The following is an 18,948-nucleotide window of genomic DNA, read 5'->3' as shown; positions in this document are numbered from 1 at the left end:
GGATTATGTTCAACCAAACAATTTCAATCTCACAGTACACGACCAGCAACGGAGCTTGTGCTTCGGTCTTTCGTCTCAACCTTCTTCAACCCGGTTCCAGCTCGGATGGATGCGAATAGTGCACCGCGGTCGTTGCCACCACCGCCGCCCAAGGCTGGAGGAGGACCAGCAGCGGGTGGTGGAGGCGGTGGAGGAGGAGCACCACCAGGAGGAGGTGGAGGCGGTGGAGGAGGACCAGCAGCACCTGGGGGTGGGGGAGGAGGCGGTGGAGGAGGAGCAGAGGGTGCTGTTACTGCGACTGGAGTCTCGGCCTCCGGTGAGAAGGGAACCTCTTCAATTGGGTGTGCCGGCGGAGGAGGCGGCACGGTGGGACTGTTTTCTTGTACAGGAGTCGCAGATTTCGAATCGTCCATTGCGCTCAAAGGTCTAGGGGGTGCCATAGTGCCAAAGAGGATGCTTGCAAGTTGTTTAGCGCTTCCGCCTCCTACACGGTCGTCATCCTCATCATCAGAAGATTCATTGTCAGATCCAGCGGCAGACCAGTCATCATCCTGTTCGGGACGTGCACGAGGCTTTCGTTCAAGAGGACCGGGGATGGCTGCTGGACCTGATGCGACTTTTGTACTGKCCTCTTGTTGCTGCTGCTGGAGCCTGAAGAATGGATTTGTAGACTGCCCTTCTGATGAAGGAGTGATTGCAGCAGGTTCTGTCGAAGGAGGGGAAATGGCCGCGGCTGATTGAGCCTCGGCGGGCTGATTGAGCTGTCGGAAGAAGGGGKTTTTTGACTCGGCTGCACCAACGCTACGGCTGCTGGATGGCGAACCATTGACTGGTGGCGTGGGCTGCACATCGACAGCTTCGGCTGCAGTCACAGAGACTGGCGGGGGAGAGTATACGGGAGCTGCAGGAGTGCTGATATCAACAGGGCCCTCCTCGTCAGAAGAGCTCTCGTCGAGGTTCTCGAGTTCTCGCTGTAGCTGACGTTCACGCTCCTTCGCTGCCTCCAACTCAGCCCTTTGCGCAGCAAGTCTGGCTTCCTTCTCCTTTGCCTCTCGCTCTGCGGCCTGCTTGCGTTTTTTCTCTTCCTGCTTCTTTATTTTACCGGCACGGACCTGCTCTTCAAGGGCGCGAAGGCGTGCTTCATGAGCTTCACGTTCCTTCTGTAGCTCATCTTCCTGTCGACGAGTCTCGTCCCTATATCCAAGTTAGAATACATCGCTTATTACAGTCCAGTGCATCGTATGACTAAGAACTTACTCAAGCTGTCTCGTCTCAGCTTCCTGGGCCTCTTGCTCCTCCCGTATTGCTTGTTCCTTGATTGCAGTCTCTTCTGCCTTTGCCGTTTCTTCGGCAGTCCTTGACTCAGCTTGACTGTCTGGTCGACCCTTGCGTGAGGGAGGCGCTGGAGGGGGTTTCTTGCCAGCGGCTTTAACAGCAGCGGGCGCAGGCGTTCGTTCATCAGCGAGACGGCGTTGCCTTTCTTGCTCCCGTTTGGCATCTTCCTCCTCCGCCTTTTTCAATCTCTCTTCACGTTCCTTTCTTTCACGCTCTTGACGCTGAAGAAGAGTGTCGCCGGAGTCGGTGCTAGGTTTGAGACCAGCCGCAGCCATGCGCTCAGCAATGCGCCTTTGCGCACGCTCCCTTGCCGAAGCCACACGTTCCTCATGAGTCTGACCCGCAAGAGATGCAGACGATTCTGTCGAGCTCGGAGCGGGTCGTGACGGTAGTTCAGATTTTGTCACCGACGGCGGCTCCCTGGACACGGAACGAGCCTGGTCTTCCTTCCGGATCTTAGCTGTTCGGCTACCACGCTGTAAATCGTAGATAAAGTCTCGGATTGTATCTTCCACTCCGAGAGCCTCTTCCCAACGGCGCCTCTCATGTTCGCGAGTAGAGTTCTCGGTGCCCTCCTTGAGACTATCCTCAAGGCTGTGTGAGAAATCTTTGACACTTTCCTCCACGTCCTTTGTCATGGCCTCGTTACGCTCGCGCTCTGCTTTGATCTTTACATTCTCCTCTTCAAGTCGGCGAGTAGCTGCACCCTCATCGTCTGACGAAGTGGGAACAGGGCGACCTGCCAATTCGGCGGCACGTGCCTGCATACGAGCCCGGGCACGAGCTTTGATCCTATCGGCTTCAGTTATAGCGCCTCCTGGKCCGGTACCAATGATATTCAGGGCACTGTTAGGGTGAGCTTTAGCATCACGCAAGCGGAATAGCTCAAGTCTAGCTTCGGCAATTGCTCTCTCGACCTTGCGTACGTTAGAGGCAATCTCGGGGATCTTGTCTTGATATGACTGGAGCTGACGGCGTAAAGAACGACGTTCTGCGCCGGAGTCCACACCACGGAAAGCAGATTTGGGATCGGTGTCAATATCATCTTGGACACGACGAATGCGATCCATCAAAGACTCTGCCTCACGTCTGTCTCTGCGGTCCATAGCATCGTCTTCTTCTGCCTGGTTCTGGTCTCTAAAATCGACAGCGTCCAGCATGATCTTCGTTTCGCGAAGCTTTTTCTTCAGCTGATCAACAGTCAATTCATCGTCTGATCTTTCCGAGACTTGCGATGAAGCAGCTGGGGAAGGCGTCCTGCCACCATTACCAACTCTACGACGAGCGCTGGAGCGATATCCAACTTCGTCTCTGTTCTGGTACCTGGTGGCGTCACGTCGCGTTGCTGCACCGGGTGATGTTGCGCCACCTCGGAAAGAGTGATCTTTCAGGTAGCTGACACCTGTCTTCTGGGGCTGAAGGAAAGCACCACTTGTTTTGCGGGCCTCTGCATCCTGAGATAGCAAAGACTTGACTGTGCCAATAGAGTCGTTCAAGTTCCTTGTCGAAGGTGGAACCAATTCCGGTGGCAAGCGTGTAGGAATAGGATAGCCGTTAAGTCTCCTGTAGATCAAGTGCATAGCGACGCAGAACTCGTCCTGGTTGATCTTTCCTTTGTCGTTGGAATCTACCAATGTCCAAATGCGTTCTAGATCCGAAGTCGGMAAGCCACTCTGACCCATGATTTCGATAGCAGTTGCTCCACCGATGAATCCCTTATTCATACCATCCCAGGCGCGGAAAAGCTGATCATATATTTTCTTCTCCTCCTTAGTGACAGCCCATGGAATGTTCGCATTGCCCGAGAGACCAGTCGTACTGAAACCTCCTTCGCGGCCAGGCTGTGGCATGAGTTGTTGCTTCAGGGCATCAATGTTCGGCAACCCAGTTGCAGGCGTGTTAACAAATCCCCACTGGCCAGGAACACCAGTAGGTTGGGCAGCCAACGGGGCCATTCCAGTCTGTGATGGAGATAAATGGGAGGCAAAGCCAGTGGGCATAGGTGGCATGGGAGGGCGTGGGCCATTGTATCCAGTTGCTTGCGGGTTGCTAAGAAAGCCGGTAGCTTGGGGTTGAACAGGTTGCGACTGACCTGGGAATCCGGTGGGCTGTGGTGCTAGACCTTGCGGCTGGAAACCAGTCGCTTGGTTATAGAATCCAGTAGGTTGAGCAGTAAGCTGATTCAGGAGCTGCGTGTTTGACGGCTGTTGCGGCGTGGGCTGTTTTGGAGCCGGGGGCGCTGCAGAGTTTTGCATAAGAGGAGCGTCGAACTTGGGAGCATTGGTCTGTGGCGCGCTTGACTGAGTATCCGGGACGCCAAATGAAATGATGTCGACCATTGACGAAACTTCATTGGCGATTTTTTCGGGCAGAGACGTAGGAATCTCCTTGCCAGTAAGCCTCAGGTTGCAGAGGTACTATGGGTTGGTCAGCGTGGTTATTGATCGAACAAGTTCAAAATTCACTTACCAAAGCTAATGCGAGCTCGGGGAAGAAAAGCTGGCCGGTTTTGTTGGTATCTGACAAGACCCTAGAACATATGTTAATTTTACAAGCTCTGAGCTCATCAGAAGTACCCACCAAATCTTAGATAGATCCTGGCCAGGAAGCCGTGAACGCAACAAGATATCCCGAGCTTTGTCTCCTACAGCCGATATTAGTAAAATAAATACACGAAACCCTACATTATCAGACGAGCACCTACCATCCAATGTCACATCATCTCCAGCCGCGGCTTTAAACAGCTGCTCAAACTTGGCTTGATCCTCCGCAGTGATGAACGAAAGCCTCATATTCGGCATTCTCGGCCCTGACTTCGGCGGCGGAGTCGGTCGGGAAGACGAGCTGTCCTGAATGAACGATTGCGCCATCTGCGCCGATGTCTTGTGAACGGCAATCGTGGGGGGCGCTGCGGATGCACTGGGAAATTGTTGAGAGGCTGCATTTTGTTGCTGCGGAGCTTGCGATGACTGACTCGGAGCGAATTGGTTCTGAGGAGCAGCGCCTGGGAATCCGGTGAATTGGGCCTGCAATTGCGGTTGCTGCTGCTGGGGCGGTTGGAGCGATGTTTGACTGTACGGTTGTTGAAACCCTGTCGGATTAGGAGCGCCCGGGAAACCAGTGAACTGAGGCTGAAGTTGCTGACCACCAGGGAAGCCCGTGGGTTGGGTGACTAGGCCATGCTGAAAGCCAGCTGGTTGCTGTTGCTGTTGCTGGAATGGTGATGCCTGTTGCTGCTGGCGAGCGCTGTTTGCGCTGCCAAGGAACGAATTCGAGGCAGAATACATTTATACAGATGATATGAACATGAAACTGAAAAGAAAAGTAATGCAAGGATTATACAATGTAGCACACGCACGCGAGGCAAGCAGACATGCTAAATGTGAGGTTTGCAGCAGCTGTTTTGGGAGGTTGGAAACAATGACGGCGGAGGAGAAGGGGGGAAGGTGGAAACTAACAGAACGGACAGCCACAGTCCAACACGCGCTAGCCACAACCGGTGCCCAAGTCAACAACAGTTTCTACTTGACTCGATCATTTTTTTAGCTCTCTTTTTAGTTCATTCATTTTGATAGATAACTTTTGATTAAGTGGACTATTGATTTCAAATAAATATTTCGTGGAGAGGACGTAACTTCCCGACTTTCGTCAACTAGTGCGATTTCTGCCGGATGTCTACTTGAACATTGAGCTTTAAATATGTAATTAGATGTTACACCAAAGGACTCAAAAAGATGATAAGACTTTCAAACGTCATTAATTGCTGATAAACTATCCTGAACAAACGCCTAGATTATGAAATATATTTTCCAGCAACGCCACCGTCAAAACCCATCCTGAGTCCCATTCTGATGCTGAGACGCGCCCACCATTTTCCTCAGTTCAAACTCCTTGGTGAACTCTCGAGATAATGTACCCAAATCTCGGACAGTGTCGTGACAAGCCGCGATGAGAGCATCCTTGGGCGTTATCTCGCCGTCTGTTTGTACTCGGAGCTCGAGTTTGTGTACAAGAGGATGTGGGATCTTTTTATCATTAGTCTTTACATATTGGTTCAAGTAACAGGGGCAAGACAAGCATACCTTGTAAGCAGCGAAGGTGACATGACGGTTCTGAAGCAGCCGGCCACGGAGAAGATTACCCACGGAGTGGTCTTCTTTATTAATGGTGAATATAGATGTGGATGGAGTTCCTGTCCTGATATTAGTCATGATGATAATCGATGTGAGGACGAATCAATACATACGTGTATCTGCCTTTTCTTCAATTTTCTTTTCTCCTTCCCCTAGAATAAAGGCCTCTGTTCTGGACACGCAGATGATGTCAGCATTACTAGACACAGTTGCTTTAAATGAAAACATAATATGACATCTCTCTCTCCCTCCTCTTGACGCAAGAAAGAAACGGAATGGAAAACGAGACGAAAGGCGAAGAGCAAAATACTTTCTAGGCACATTCACAGCAGGCGGGGGAGCAGAGGCATCTCGATAGCGGGTTCCGTTCCATGAAGCCGCAGCGCTTTCGCCGTTTTTGGTCCACGGCATATCGTTCATGAGATCGATTTGGATGGGGTGAAGGGGAAAGTAGTACGGTGGATGAGAGGAAATAAAAAGAGAGGCTAGTAACCGAAAAAGGCGAGAGTGCCTGAGAGGTCATGAAGATGAGAAGGAACAGAGACAGACATGCAGGTGAGAAGAGGAGAGATGACAAGCTAGGAAGGTGCCCTCATGGACGAACACGAATGAACCATCAGGATAAAATGATAGAACAAACTAGATAGAACAGCCAAACCCACCTGTCTGGAGCGTTCATATTGGCGCTTCTATCCTTCTATCCAATCAACCAGTGACTTGATAGACAAATATAACAAAAAAAAACCGCCTAGAATACCCGTCCAACGGGTTGCTTCCTCTCTCACCGGTAGTAGAGAGCTATAGTAAGAATTTGACGGAAGTATCCAACCAAAATAGTATGTTAGTTACAATATAAAGCGTTGAAATGGTCGAAACGAATCGAAATGCACCAGTCCAGAATGTATGAAGATGCTGGAGATCTCCGGTGATCCTCCTCGGGCGGAAAAGTTGCCTGCAGCGGAATTGTCAGTATCAGCACGTGACTTCCGGCCAATTATCTTTACTTGGTCTCTACTTCTAGGACGACTTTCTACTTGTACTTGTAACAAGGACGGAAAGCAAATGGATCCTTATGCATGTTGCGTCTGATAATTTATCCATTTTCGTAATCCTGAAAGAAGGGGGAAAATGCTACTCATAAAACAAGAAAAAAATCATGACCCGAATGACCTTGCTCAACTCCTTCGAACAAGAAAAAGCGCGATGTAACAACACGGTTTTTATAATGGAAGGATTATACATAAGAGAGGAAATGATTACAAATGAAGTCATTCCTGGTCAGAAAATAAGTAAAATAGAGAAGATTATCTCTGATGAGAATCGTAATGCCGAACCATGAAAGTATAAGATAAGAAGTCGTATAATGTAATAGTCGAAGTTCAAAAATCATCGTGATCGTGTGCGTTGAAGCTCCATCAAAGTATTGATGTACTGTTTAATGGACCATGTGCAGAAGATCGCCCAAAGCCGAGTTTTCCTTTTTCAACTTCCAGCTGCTTTTCTTCTTCTCGCGCTTTTTCATAAGGTCTGCCCAGGCTTCATCCTCATCTTCGTCTGGAACCGCATTCTTGACATTCTGTTTTCCAGAAATAGAATCTCTGCCGGTACTGCCAACAGCTCGAACGGTCACAGTGGCCAACGAGGTTGATTTACGGTCTCCAGGCTGCAAGTGACTAGGGGAGACGGAGGTTGGTCGTGGGTTCTCATTGTTCCAAGGCTTGAGAGATGATGATGTAAACGTTGATGATCGAGGCATTTGTTGCTCTTGGCCAGCCATGGAGACTGGTCGGTAGCGAGAAGCCATTCCAACATTGCTGCGCTCTGAAGGAGCTATGGATGGGGCATATCCATGACCGCCTTGCGGTGTCATAGGACGTCCTATTGCGTCGGGGTGGATTGAGACCGGTCGATTGAGGTTCCAACGGGACATATTGGGATCTAACATGCTCAAGGTGCGCTGATCAATTTGGGGTGGGTTAGGGGGTAGGTGAAAGGATGATGCCATTGATTGCGGACGGTGAGCTGTGTTGACAGGTTGACCGAGGGCCGGTAGGAGGTTAGGGTTGATCTGTGGTGGTTGTTGTCCAGGCGAAACGCCCTGCATTTGCATCATCTGCTGCATCATTTGTACTTGCACTTGCATGATCTCCGTCATTTGCTGCGAAATCTGAAGTTGTGCCTGTTCGCCTGGTGTCATCACTTGAGGTTGCGGATATTGAGGTAGACCTGTCGGTCCATTCCAAGGACCTGAGGCGTTCATCTGGGCCATATTCGCAACGGAATATGGACGAGGAATTCCTGCAGCTTGAGCTTGAGCTTGAGCATTAGGACTTCCTCTGCGCATCGCTCGAGCTCGTTCCTCGTTTGCGATGACCCCCACAAGACCACCGGGCGGTAGCGAGGTTGAAGATGGCGAGGATCCTAAAGCAGGCGCTCCACCGCCCATTGCCAAACTTTCCCTATGGGAAGCATTTACAATACCGGCTCCAAAGTAGGGATCTCGAGGTAGGTTACGGGCAAACACAGGTAAGCTAGCCCGAGGATCCGAAGCATTTTCGGTCGAGGAAGGACCAGGAGATCCAGAATATGATACACGAAGATTGGGATTAGAGCTCGACGCATTCAACCGAGTAGGCGGTCGGTTCTTGTTGGGAAATCCGTGTGCCGCCAATATTGCAAGAGGGACATCGTCGTCATCCTCACCATCACTCTTACCGCCCTCCTGTGAAATTGTGGGTAAGATGAGCATCGACGAGCGTGAGAGCAAGTTTGGCGTGCTGATACTACCGTGTTCGGAGATTGGGCGCAGTGTTTGCGAGCCGCTTAGAGAGCCGGTTGATTGGTGAGGAGCCTGTTGTCCAATAACTTTCATCATCTGCTGACGGTAAACGGACAGGTGAGCCTCTTGCTTGCGGCGTTGTCGTGCAGCTTCTCGGGTCTTCTCCGCTTCGTCTTCATCTTCCTCGTCGTCTTCATAATCATTTCCAGTTTCTGAGTTGTCGCTCTTTGATGTAGCGCTGAGTCTGCGAGTCATCTCTCTCTGTTGACGGTAACGTTCGAACTGAGCAGGCGTCATGACCTTGTTTTGCGTGTTAGATGCCGAGGCAACGTGATATTCGTATTGCGAGGCTAGCTGTGCGCTAGACGTGATCTCATCGCTCTCGAAAAGAGGGGTTTCTTCGCTTGTATTAGGATGTGGACTAGTTGAGGCGGGTGGTTGCGGGCTTCGGGTAGACAGCAGTATAGATTTGCGAACAATTTCGGCGTCATCGTTGTCGGCTATGAATGAAGGCGAATCATCAGAATCGTAGCTATCGGGTGACTCTGGAGCTGCGGACTTGGCGGAGGTCATGGATTGCGACGGTGCCAGCATTGCCGTTCGTCCTTCATGTTTGGCGTTGTCATCGTGCATCAGGGCATTAGCAGACGTCTGACTATCCCACGAGTACGGTGACGGCTCAACAGCTTGCCGCCTATCTGTGATTATAGGAGCTAACGGAACGCCTCGTTCGTTACGACTAGGGGTTGGACGATCGTTCAATTGAACATCGCTCTGCAGATCGTTAATATGAGACGGGCAATTTGTTGACTGCGCAGGTGACAATACCATTTTCGAAGAGTCCAACAAGATGGCGCTTTTCCGCTTGCCAAAGTTCTCAAACATGCTACCGAAGCCATCATCCTCATCACCCGCCCCGCTTATAGCCAGATCTGAATCCAACAACTTGGGAGGAATGGCTGTGCTGGCCGAGCTTGCGGTCGTTGCTCGATCTCGGGTGGTCGATGGAGACACAGTCGTCTGCTGGCGGGATTGTTGATGTGATGTGGGTGTAGATGTACGCGGTCTTGTTCCGAATGAGAACGTACGGCCGGCGGCACGCAAAGAAAACACGGAAGGAGATTCTGGCACTGGTGGTATGGGGAGGTCATGAACGCCTCGAGAAAGGTCGTTATGTACAGGGACATCGGTGGACGAAGGTAGGGTTGAAGATGAACTATATCGAGCAGAAGACGAGCTGTCATAGAGACCAGTGGAGGCCGAATTGTTGGTTCCACCACTGGCTCTAATAAAGCAAATCAGCAACCGGAACACCTTAGCCACAGATGACCATCCACCGGGACATACCTATTATGGGGAAGAGGCTTTTCGATTCCAGAGAATATGTTATCTGATTCCGCAGTTTCTGGGCGGTAGTATCGGCCCTCACCACTGGAAAAGGTCTTGCCCTTGTTCAATCCATTCGGACGCTCGAATACCCGAAACGAGGACTCAGGTGCCTGTTCCACCTCATCGAGAACGTTGCCAGACGACTTTCGTCGGGCAAAACTCTTGGGAAGCTTGATCGGCATCGAGGCGGTATTATCGAATGTAAGACCCGACTCGTGCCTGGTGTAAAACCGCCGCAGGGAAGACGGAGAGCGAGATGGTTGGAGCTTTCAGGGCAAGATCGAGTGTAGAAAATGATTTCTTACTCTCGAAGACCCAAGTGTCAGCGAGAAAGACCTAGACTTCCAGGGGCCGTGCAGGAGTCGATTGATTGTTGCTGAAACAACGTCTGGGCCGGTCACAGCAAAGGAATTAATTGGCAATCACGGAAGGCTGTGGCCGAGCCGAGTCCGAGGAGAGCGAAGGTGTATTATTATTATTAAGTAGTCGACCGAGTTGCAGGGGCGATATTATAGAAACAGAAAATAAAGAAAGAGAAAGAAGTGCGCATGAATCAAAAATCGAATTGTTCAAGGTGTGAAAAACAGATGAAGGGAAGAAAGTATCGATGGGTGGTGGATGGATGGATGGATGGTTGGATGTTTTCGTGAAGTGTTATTTAGCGCCGCCGTGGACCTTCTGGCATGCCCCTACTGGGCGATGTTTACATAGTATGCCGCCGCCGAGAACCCACCGTTTCCGGCCAAGGAGAATGCTGTTTATTTATTTTATTCTTTAATGACAGCTTGATATAAGCATCCAGACTCTTAATAATTTGATCTTCAGGCTGCGTACTACGGGAGTACGACGTTTATGTTTACTATGTAGTGAGCAGTAATTGACTCGATCAAATTGTACCGGCCCACAAGGGTATATTAGTGGTGAGTATTGATCGACTCCAAATTTAGCATGTAAACCCGCTTAGCTACTTCGTATCTTACATAGTACAGTAGCAAGCACGCTCACAGCTTGCTGCTGATCCCAACTCTTTTGAAGATTTCGAGATCTCATTTATACTATGTGTCGTATGTACGTATATGCTTACACCTCGAAATCAGAAGCAAAAAATTGATAGTTTCTTGCTAGCGCTACACAGTGGCTGCCAAAAAAAACCTGGTGGACGGAGTATACTACGAACATTAATGAATGATTATTGTGACTGTGGCGGCAGAGGCGGCGTTGATTGGGCCTGACATGTCTCATCGCCCAAGCACGGATACCGTATGTTACGCCAGTATGGCTCGTTCTATGCAGCGAGTGCCGGGTTTGCGCGGTAAGTACAGTACGCAGATCTGAATCAGGGGAAGCCCAGAGCTTAGAGTTTTGGCCTTGGGACATTCGATGCGATCGGCTTGATCGTCTAGCTGTGTATGTGGACAATGTAAAAGTACATATATATATTATTGCGTCGATGTCGAATATCATTGATGTACTTGACAGCAGTACCCTTTTCTATGTATTACGCAGAATTCTCATTCCATTCCATCTCCTGACCCGGCGAGAAAAAAAGATCTGGCTGGACTCTGTAATAAATCACGGAGTACCCTTACCGAAGATGGGCAGTGCTACTCAACCAACTAAAGAATGCTAGCCGACCTTTAAAGATCAAGTGGAGCCCTCAGATTATTTAATTACATAGTAAGACAATCGCCGCTGACACTTTTGACTTTCAGCCCTTCAAGTTGTGTAAATTGTGGATGATCATGGCATCATATGTCTTGCAATTTGCCCGTCACCCATCTGCCCTTTAGCGACATGCTCCCTATTCAGCCTACTTTGTGTCACGGAAACTCCGCACGTCAGTTGATCAATTGGCTCGGCTCGTACCAATCACATGTTTTTGGTGGCTGCAATAGTGGCAAGCCTCGACTTCGATAGGGTGTATCGCGTACCTACTTTTACCGACTGGTCTTGTTATGGACTAGCCTTGAAGTTGTGTACTGCGTATGTAGCTAGTACCAAGTCACATTCCTTACAGATTTTCGTTGGCACACGGGTGTTGCTCGGAATGTTGTTCCTACATACATTCCTATTTACGTAGTGACCACAATTCTCAGTCTGTCGTGGTCGCCGGCTACTACGGCGGACGAGAGAGAAGAAGGCATATATTCGTGCCAACTCGAATCAACAGGGCCTAGAACAATTCATTTGGTACCCAAAGAAAAAAGAAGATGAGCCCAGCGACTGGATAGCCATCAGGAAAGAAGGATGCACGAAATAGAAAGCAACGATGGGTCCAGTAAAGTGGAATGGTCGGTCTCCGGTCAACAAGAGCAAGATTCAAAGGTCTCCCTCGACGACAATCGAGTCTTGAGCTCGAAGACCGCCAATCAACGCCACTCCTGCTGGAACGCGAACGTTGACGACATTGAAACAGGCAAATGCCGTTAATTTCTGCAAGGCGGGACAGCACTTGAAGATTGATGTCACGATGAAATCGTTCATGACTGTTTGGAAGGAGATATCCAAGTCTTTGAGCGCAGGATAAGCCCGACCGTCAGCAAACACCTTTTCAAAGGCATCACGAGAAATATGCCGGCAGGAGCTGATGTTCATTCTTTCCAGCTTTGATCCCGAATGTTCCATCAAAGCTATGAAGCCCTGTGATGCAAGCCCCACAGGTTCTTCTGGCCCATTCGGATTAGAGTTGTCGATATCCCGAGTGGACGATAAGTCAACAAACTTCAGAGGCGGATTTGACCATCCCGTAAAGAGATCGACATACCCTTTGTCGGTACAGACCACGTTATCAGATAGTCGCAATTTCTCAAGCCGAGAACAGCGAGTGTGTATTTTTTTGAGCAGCGCATCGTCACAATCATGAAAGCCTTGCAAAGAAAGAGTGTGCAGTTTGGGTCCGAGTTTATCGACCAGAGTAATGACGCTGGTTGGTTGTACATCTCGCAGCATATTGATCGACAGATGCTCCAGCTTGGTTAGGTTGCCCAAGGCGGCAAGCGCTTCATCTCCGATTTTCCAGCAATGACTCAGCTTCAACCGACGAAGGTTCGGACACTGTTTGCTGAGGGCTACAACAGTCTCATCATCGAACGAAGAGTCGAGATTCGAGAGCTTCAATCCTTCCAGTTGAGGGCCGAGTTTCATAAATAGCTGTCGCCAGCAACCATCAGAGATGAGATTAGCAGCATCAAGCTGCAAATGCTTGATCTTGAGCTGACGGTCCATCATATATTCCAGTACTCTGTCTTTCATTTGACCTGCAAAGCGCAGATTGACATGCGCAAGATGTGGCATGAAGGTGAAAATCTTCTCGAAATCATCCGTCTCAAGTTCTGAGATATGTAAGCTGGAGTAGAGAGAAAATACCAAAAAGAAATCATGGTTACTTACTTCCACAATCATAGATGTTGATTGCATCGAAATCTGAGCGTAGAAAGAGTTGAAGCGTCCGTGGAGTGAGCACTCGTCTCTTCGATAAAATTTGACTCAAGCGATGAAGTAGCTGTGGAGGCAAGTCACCAAACTCTTCCACATCGTTGATGTTGTCCGCGACTTTCTGGACATCTTCATTAGCCTCAATAACCTCTACCAAGAGTCTACAAGTCTGGCCTACCTTTGTACACATTTCTACTAGACTTGAAGCGCCTTGTTGAGCGATACCGTCTAGCAGTTTGCTTTGGTTCTGACGCCGGCTAGTTTTAGGAGCAGTCTTCTTCGGTTTTGCCTTCTTCTCATCCTTGGCCAGTTCTTTGGAGCACTTAGCGCAAAGTAGACCCCCATCTGGTCCGGTTTTGCTGTAAGGTGTGACAGTGAATCTTTTTTGGCAGATCTCGCAGTTGTCCAGCTGTCCTGGCAGCGGCCTCGACTTTTGATGCATCATGTCGCGAGCTATTTCATCGTCATCGGAGTCCTCACCCTTGCGAGCAGCCTTGCGACGGGCAAACTCTTTACCCTGCTTGATCTTGGCCAAGGTAGCGGCCTCTTTTCGTTTTCTTTTCTTTTTCTCCTCGGGTGACTCGCCAGTAGTCCCCTCCTCGTACTCTGCTTCGGCTTCGCCATTTTCTCTCTGCTCACGTTCGGCCTCTCGTTCTGCCTGGCGCAGACGCTCCTGATAATCATTTTGAATCTGAGCTGCAGAAATGTTGTTTGACTAACGAAGGATGCCATATTAGTAAAGATTTTAACGTCATACCTCCCGGTGTTCGTCAAAACTATCAAATTGAACATTAATAGGTGGATGAAGTGATTAAAAGCTTACCGCCAGGAAATCAGTAAGAGCCGAATGTCTGAATGGCAAAGTCAGTAAGCTTCACTTTGAAGATTTGGTGGATAACTTACGGTCCCCTTATCTGATTGCCATTTTGGCGCCGATTAGACCTGTTGGACCTGTGATAAGTGTCAGCATTCATCTCATCCCACACATAATGAGTAGTATATCAGATGTTCGAGCGCCTACATATTGAACGTATTCCCGATAATAATGTTCTGGTCACTCGAAAAAATTTCTCGGCCAGTATGATCTGAGTAGTAAGCACTGAGCAGTGAACAGCCGGAAGTCACAGGAACTCGTGACACTTTCGCGTTCCACTTAACGCGAGAATCGCCCGGAAGTGGGGTTCATTCACCACATAAGGCGGAAAAAAAACTCGATCGGCTTGCCACAGCCGAGAGGGTGTTCCTGGCTCTTTGTCTTTAGTCTTCCGAGTTCACAGGACTGGTTCAAGGAGGTGGCAAGAGAAAAGTGCACGGAAGAGATCGTCTGAACTTGGCTCCTTCCCAAATTCCGATCGATACGGATCGCGCCTTCTCCTGTTGCACTTCTTGCGGTGGATAAGGGGCGCTCCAGGCAACCACTAGCCCCACCAACCAGGGTGCTCCTTCCGCCAGTGAACGGGTAGATCGCAGCCAATCAGACGCTGTGCTCATGACTGAACCACTGTGCTGTTCCTCTGATGATTCTATCGGTCTGACCATAGACCGTTCCTTTTCCTTTTCATCTATTCTCGACAAGGCCGACAGCTCGTCCCAAACCGCCAGCACATTCGCCGTTCTGATCAGTATTGGACGACAGCCGTTTGCAAAGGTGCCAGATTTGGCGAGTGGTCGATCATTTATCGGGTAAGGCTGCGATAACTACTCCGTACTGTACGATAAGACCAAACGCTCACTGAACCTTCATTTTCCTAGACACTCTAGCGAGGCCACCGATCGTTACAATGTCGACCAGGCGCAGTTCTATCAGGCTTGCACGCGGTGCATCTGTCACTCAAGCCCCAGAAAGTGACGAGGCGGTTGCTGCATCAACTTCGCACCCAAATCCCAAATCAACTCGTCGCACTACGAGAACTTCATCCTTTATGATCGAGGTTGCCGTTCCAGCGGTCAAGATGACAGATACAGTTTCGAGTGCCTCGTCACTTTCGCCGCCGTCCGTCGACTCAGTCTCGCGAGAGGATAGCGTTCTTGATACCCCGGCTACAAGCGTCGCTGTTTCTCCACCGGCATCCGACAATGGTGGAAAAACCAGGAAAAGGGTCAGTGCTTCGACAAGAGCCCAGCAGCTTCGTGCCAGTACCTTTGCTCTTCCTTCGTCTACGGGCTCGACGAGAACAAAGAGAACTGCCTCTCAAATGCTCGCTACTGAAACATCGGATGCGGCTTTGGCTCGTGAACTACAGCTTGAAGAATATGGTGGAAGTAATGCCAAACGTCAGCGAAATACTTCTGATGTGGAACGTATTATCGCCCAAGAATCCGACGATGAATTATGGCCTGAATTTGAAGAGCAAATGTCTCCTCAGCCGAGCCGACGACGCTCCTTACGCTCTCGCCCAAGATTTCAGATAAAAGATGATGTTGATTTGCCCATGCTAGACGATGGAGATGATACAGACGATGCAGACGACTATGCTTATTCTCCGTCTGACGACAACGCGAGCGAGGCGGATGCGGCTTCTCCCGAAGTAGGAGAAGAAGAAGAAGAAGAAGTCCCAGTAATCGCACCGTCGACGACTCGCCGAACTCGAACTTCTAATACGCCACGTCGTGGCCGAGTTTCGGCTGCAGCCCGACGTCAAAGAGCCGCCGAGCCAGTACTTCCTTACACAATGGGCCGTCGGGTAAGAGATGATGATCTGCAATGTGATTGGATTGCGTCACTAACTTCTAGCAGGCAGCGAAAGAACGTAGAAAGCTTGAGAAACAGCACCCGTTGATTATTAGTATGTGGAAGGACCTGGAAGATATGCCAGCTATTATCCCTCAACAGGCCGAACAACCAGCGGGTATTAACCGCATGCTCAAGTCATTCCAGTTGGAAGGCCTGAATTGGATGATGCAGCAGGAAAAAACCCAATACAAAGGAGGATTGCTAGGCGATGAGATGGGGATGGGAAAGACCATCCAGGCTGTGTCCTTACTCATGTCTGACTATCCCGTGGGAAAGCCATCTCTAGTTGTCGTGCCTCCTGTTGCATTGATGCAATGGCAATCAGAAATCAACGTTAGTAGACCGATGACGAAAAACCAATCCATCCTAACCCGTTATAGGACTACACCGATGGCAAGCTGAAGGTGCTCGTGTATCACAACTCGAATCCTAAAGTGAAGCATCTGAAAAGAAAAGACCTTCTTGGTTACGATGTTATCATGATTTCATGTGAGTTACTAACTCGTGTGATTTCTATCTTGCTAATGCCTGTGACCAGACTCTGGGTTGGAATCAATGTACCGTAAGGAGATGAAAGGTTGGAATCGAGAAGATGGCATTGTGAAGGAAGACAGTACGTAACTATCTATTATACATTGGCCATGTCAATCATTGACCATAATTGCAGGTGTGATACATTCAATCGATTTCCACCGCCTAATTCTGGACGAAGCACACAGCATAAAGGTATATAACTTCCACTGTTGCTGATCCTACATCTGTACTGATATCAAGTAGCAACGTACAACCAGTGTCGCTCGTGCGTGCTTTGCGTTGAAGTCCACATATAAATGGTGTCTGTCTGGCACGCCGGTTCAGAACCGCATTGGCGAATTCTTTTCTCTTCTTCGCTTCCTTGAAGTTCGCCCATTTGCCTGCTATTTTTGCAAAATGTGCCAATGTCAGGAGCTTCACTGGTCTCAAGATGCTGAAAAGAGATGCACGCATTGCCGTCACAGGTAAGCTTGACATTCCGTTACATTTACAAGGCTGTGTCTCACAATCTTTGTAGTGGATTTAGCCATGTTTCAGTCTTCAACCAGGAGATCCTTAATCCAAGTAAGGTCTTGCTTCTCAACACATGATGAATCATACTTACAAATTCCAGTCATGGAAAGTCATGGGCAGGCTCGTCATGATGCCTTGCGCAAGCTTCGTCTCATCACGGATCGAATCATGCTTCGGCGCTTGAAAAGAGATCATACATCATCCATGGAGCTCCCACCCAAACGGTAAGTCCTAACTTTCGACGTGGTAAAGAACACGGAAACGAGCTCATGCCTGTGTTGTATAGTGTCATCATACACAACGAGTTCTTCGGCGAAATCGAGCGTGATTTTTCTACCAGTATCATGACCAACACCACTCGACAATTCGATACCTATGTTAGCCGTGGTGTCATGCTTAACAACTACGCCAATATTTTCGGTTTGATCATGCAGATGCGGCAGGTAGCGAACCATCCAGATCTGATTCTCAAAAAACACGGTGAAGGTGGGCAAAATGTGTTGGTCTGCAGCATCTGTGATGAGCCTGCCGAAAGCCCCATCCGGTCACGATGTCATCACGAATTTTGCCGACAGTGTGCAAAGGACTACATGCGGTCTTTCGACGCAGATTCCATTGTCGACTGCCCCCGATGCCACATCCCTCTGTCCATTGATTTTGAGCAGCCGGAGATTGAGCAAGAGGAGGACGTGGTCAAGAAGAATTCAATCATCAATCGTATTCGAATGGAGGATTGGACGTCGTCTACTAAGATTGAGATGCTCGTATATGACCTCTACAAGCTGCGAAGCAAGAAGCAGACCCACAAGTCGATCGTCTTCTCACAGTTTACATCAATGCTACAACTAGTGGAATGGCGTCTGCGCCGAGCTGGTTTCAATACCGTCATGTTGGATGGTAGTATGACTCCCGCACAACGTCAGAACTCCATAGACCACTTCATGAAGAATGTAGATGTCGAAGTATTTTTGGTGTCCCTCAAGGCTGGTGGAGTGGCCCTGAATTTGACCGAAGCATCTCGTGTCTTCATTGTTGATCCGTAAGTCACTCCTTGATTTTATGTCCGGGGTCCAGTACTAACTGCCGATTCGTTGCAGATGGTGGAATCCCGCAGCTGAGTGGCAGAGCGCCGACAGGTGCCATCGAATTGGCCAACGCCGCCCGTGTGTCATCACTCGACTTTGTATTGAGGACTCGGTCGAATCTCGCATGGTCGCTCTTCAGGAAAAGAAGGCTAACATGATCAATGGCACGATTAACAAAAATGAGGGCGATGCGTTGGAGAAACTGACACCCGAAGACATGCAGTTCTTGTTCCGCGGCTCGTAAACGCCTGTTTAGACCGTTCTGCCGATGGGTGCGATTTTCGATACGTATATTAAAAACATGGTTATTTCAGGCGTTAGGACACAGCCACACAGGATAGGCGGTGCATGGAATGTGGCAGACCGGAGTTCGGTTAGGCACGGCCACATGTACCAATATCTCTTTAGTGTTTGCTTTTTCAAAACTTTTACAACATTTTCTGCAGGTTAACAGATTCAAGACATATCCACAATTCTGCGTTGACACATCGACACATTAACAAAGGCTTGGAAGACAGTAGTGCATCGTAGTCTTTTGCTAGAAGTCAATCTGATTAGCAAAAAAGCCTAGCGCCATTGATGCCATCCATTGATGTATGAGTGCCGATTGGCCAATCCAGCCATCCCTACGTCACCGGCGTGTCCGTCTTGATTTAGAAACAAAAAGGAAGCGATCCACTGATTTCATCTGGATGTCGACGCTACCACAGATGGCTCCATCATCTTGATGATCAATTTCCTTATTATCTCTCTCTACCCACTTTGAATCGACCGTCGGCGCGTCATCTCTCGGCTGCCCTCTTGTGTGCCAAGCAAAGCTTGTTCTTCTTGTTCTTTTCTTTTGCTATACTACTGTCTGGATCTGCTCGTTACCTGCCAAGAATCGCTGTTTTATTGTTAACACTCTTGAAGCGAACGTTCAGTGTATCTGATGTAGCTGACTTCCTGAAATATCCTGTCATTGTTGACCCTGATCATACTTCACCAAGGTTGTCGCAATCTCCACCCGGA

The 18,948-nt window shown here is 49.2% G+C and overlaps 5 protein-coding genes across 5 annotated transcripts; 1 reads left to right on the top strand and 4 right to left on the bottom strand.

Moving 5' to 3' along the window:
- Positions 1-29: 29 nt before the first annotated feature.
- BHQ10_009958 (uncharacterized protein) lies at positions 30-4,622 on the bottom strand (the record flags this gene model as incomplete). The annotated part of the gene is made up of 5 exons (XM_040882929.1): positions 30-1,194; positions 1,258-3,752; positions 3,805-3,865; positions 3,916-3,979; positions 4,040-4,622. 5 exons carry the CDS (start codon positions 4,620-4,622, stop codon positions 30-32), a joined length of 4,368 nt encoding a protein of 1,455 aa, XP_040738460.1.
- A 537-nt stretch (positions 4,623-5,159) lies between these two features.
- On the bottom strand, positions 5,160-5,888 carry BHQ10_009957 (uncharacterized protein; the record flags this gene model as incomplete). The annotated part of the gene is made up of 4 exons (XM_040882928.1): positions 5,160-5,360; positions 5,418-5,527; positions 5,582-5,667; positions 5,779-5,888. 4 exons carry the CDS (start codon positions 5,886-5,888, stop codon positions 5,160-5,162), a joined length of 507 nt encoding a protein of 168 aa, XP_040738459.1.
- Positions 5,889-6,903: 1,015 nt separating this feature from the next.
- BHQ10_009956 (uncharacterized protein) lies at positions 6,904-9,818 on the bottom strand (the record flags this gene model as incomplete). Its single annotated transcript, XM_040882927.1, has 2 exons — positions 6,904-9,532; positions 9,595-9,818. 2 exons carry the CDS (start codon positions 9,816-9,818, stop codon positions 6,904-6,906), a joined length of 2,853 nt encoding a protein of 950 aa, XP_040738458.1.
- Positions 9,819-11,955: 2,137 nt separating this feature from the next.
- On the bottom strand, positions 11,956-14,045 carry BHQ10_009955 (uncharacterized protein; the record flags this gene model as incomplete). The annotated part of the gene is made up of 5 exons (XM_040882926.1): positions 11,956-12,968; positions 13,027-13,192; positions 13,250-13,786; positions 13,895-13,922; positions 13,975-14,045. 5 exons carry the CDS (start codon positions 14,043-14,045, stop codon positions 11,956-11,958), a joined length of 1,815 nt encoding a protein of 604 aa, XP_040738457.1.
- A 515-nt stretch (positions 14,046-14,560) lies between these two features.
- On the top strand, positions 14,561-18,181 carry BHQ10_009954 (uncharacterized protein; the record flags this gene model as incomplete). The annotated part of the gene is made up of 11 exons (XM_040882925.1): positions 14,561-14,754; positions 14,864-15,755; positions 15,809-16,138; positions 16,186-16,294; positions 16,344-16,418; positions 16,473-16,531; positions 16,583-16,803; positions 16,857-16,903; positions 16,953-17,076; positions 17,139-17,891; positions 17,950-18,181. 11 exons carry the CDS (start codon positions 14,561-14,563, stop codon positions 18,179-18,181), a joined length of 3,036 nt encoding a protein of 1,011 aa, XP_040738456.1.
- Between the last annotated feature and the right edge of the window lie 767 nt (positions 18,182-18,948).

The sequence above is a fragment of the Talaromyces amestolkiae genome (genome assembly GCF_001896365.1).
Source record: "Talaromyces amestolkiae strain CIB chromosome Unknown scaffold28.1, whole genome shotgun sequence".
In the NCBI taxonomy this organism is placed as follows: domain Eukaryota; kingdom Fungi; phylum Ascomycota; class Eurotiomycetes; order Eurotiales; family Trichocomaceae; genus Talaromyces; species Talaromyces amestolkiae.
This window is presented reverse-complemented; position numbering and strand designations above follow the sequence as displayed.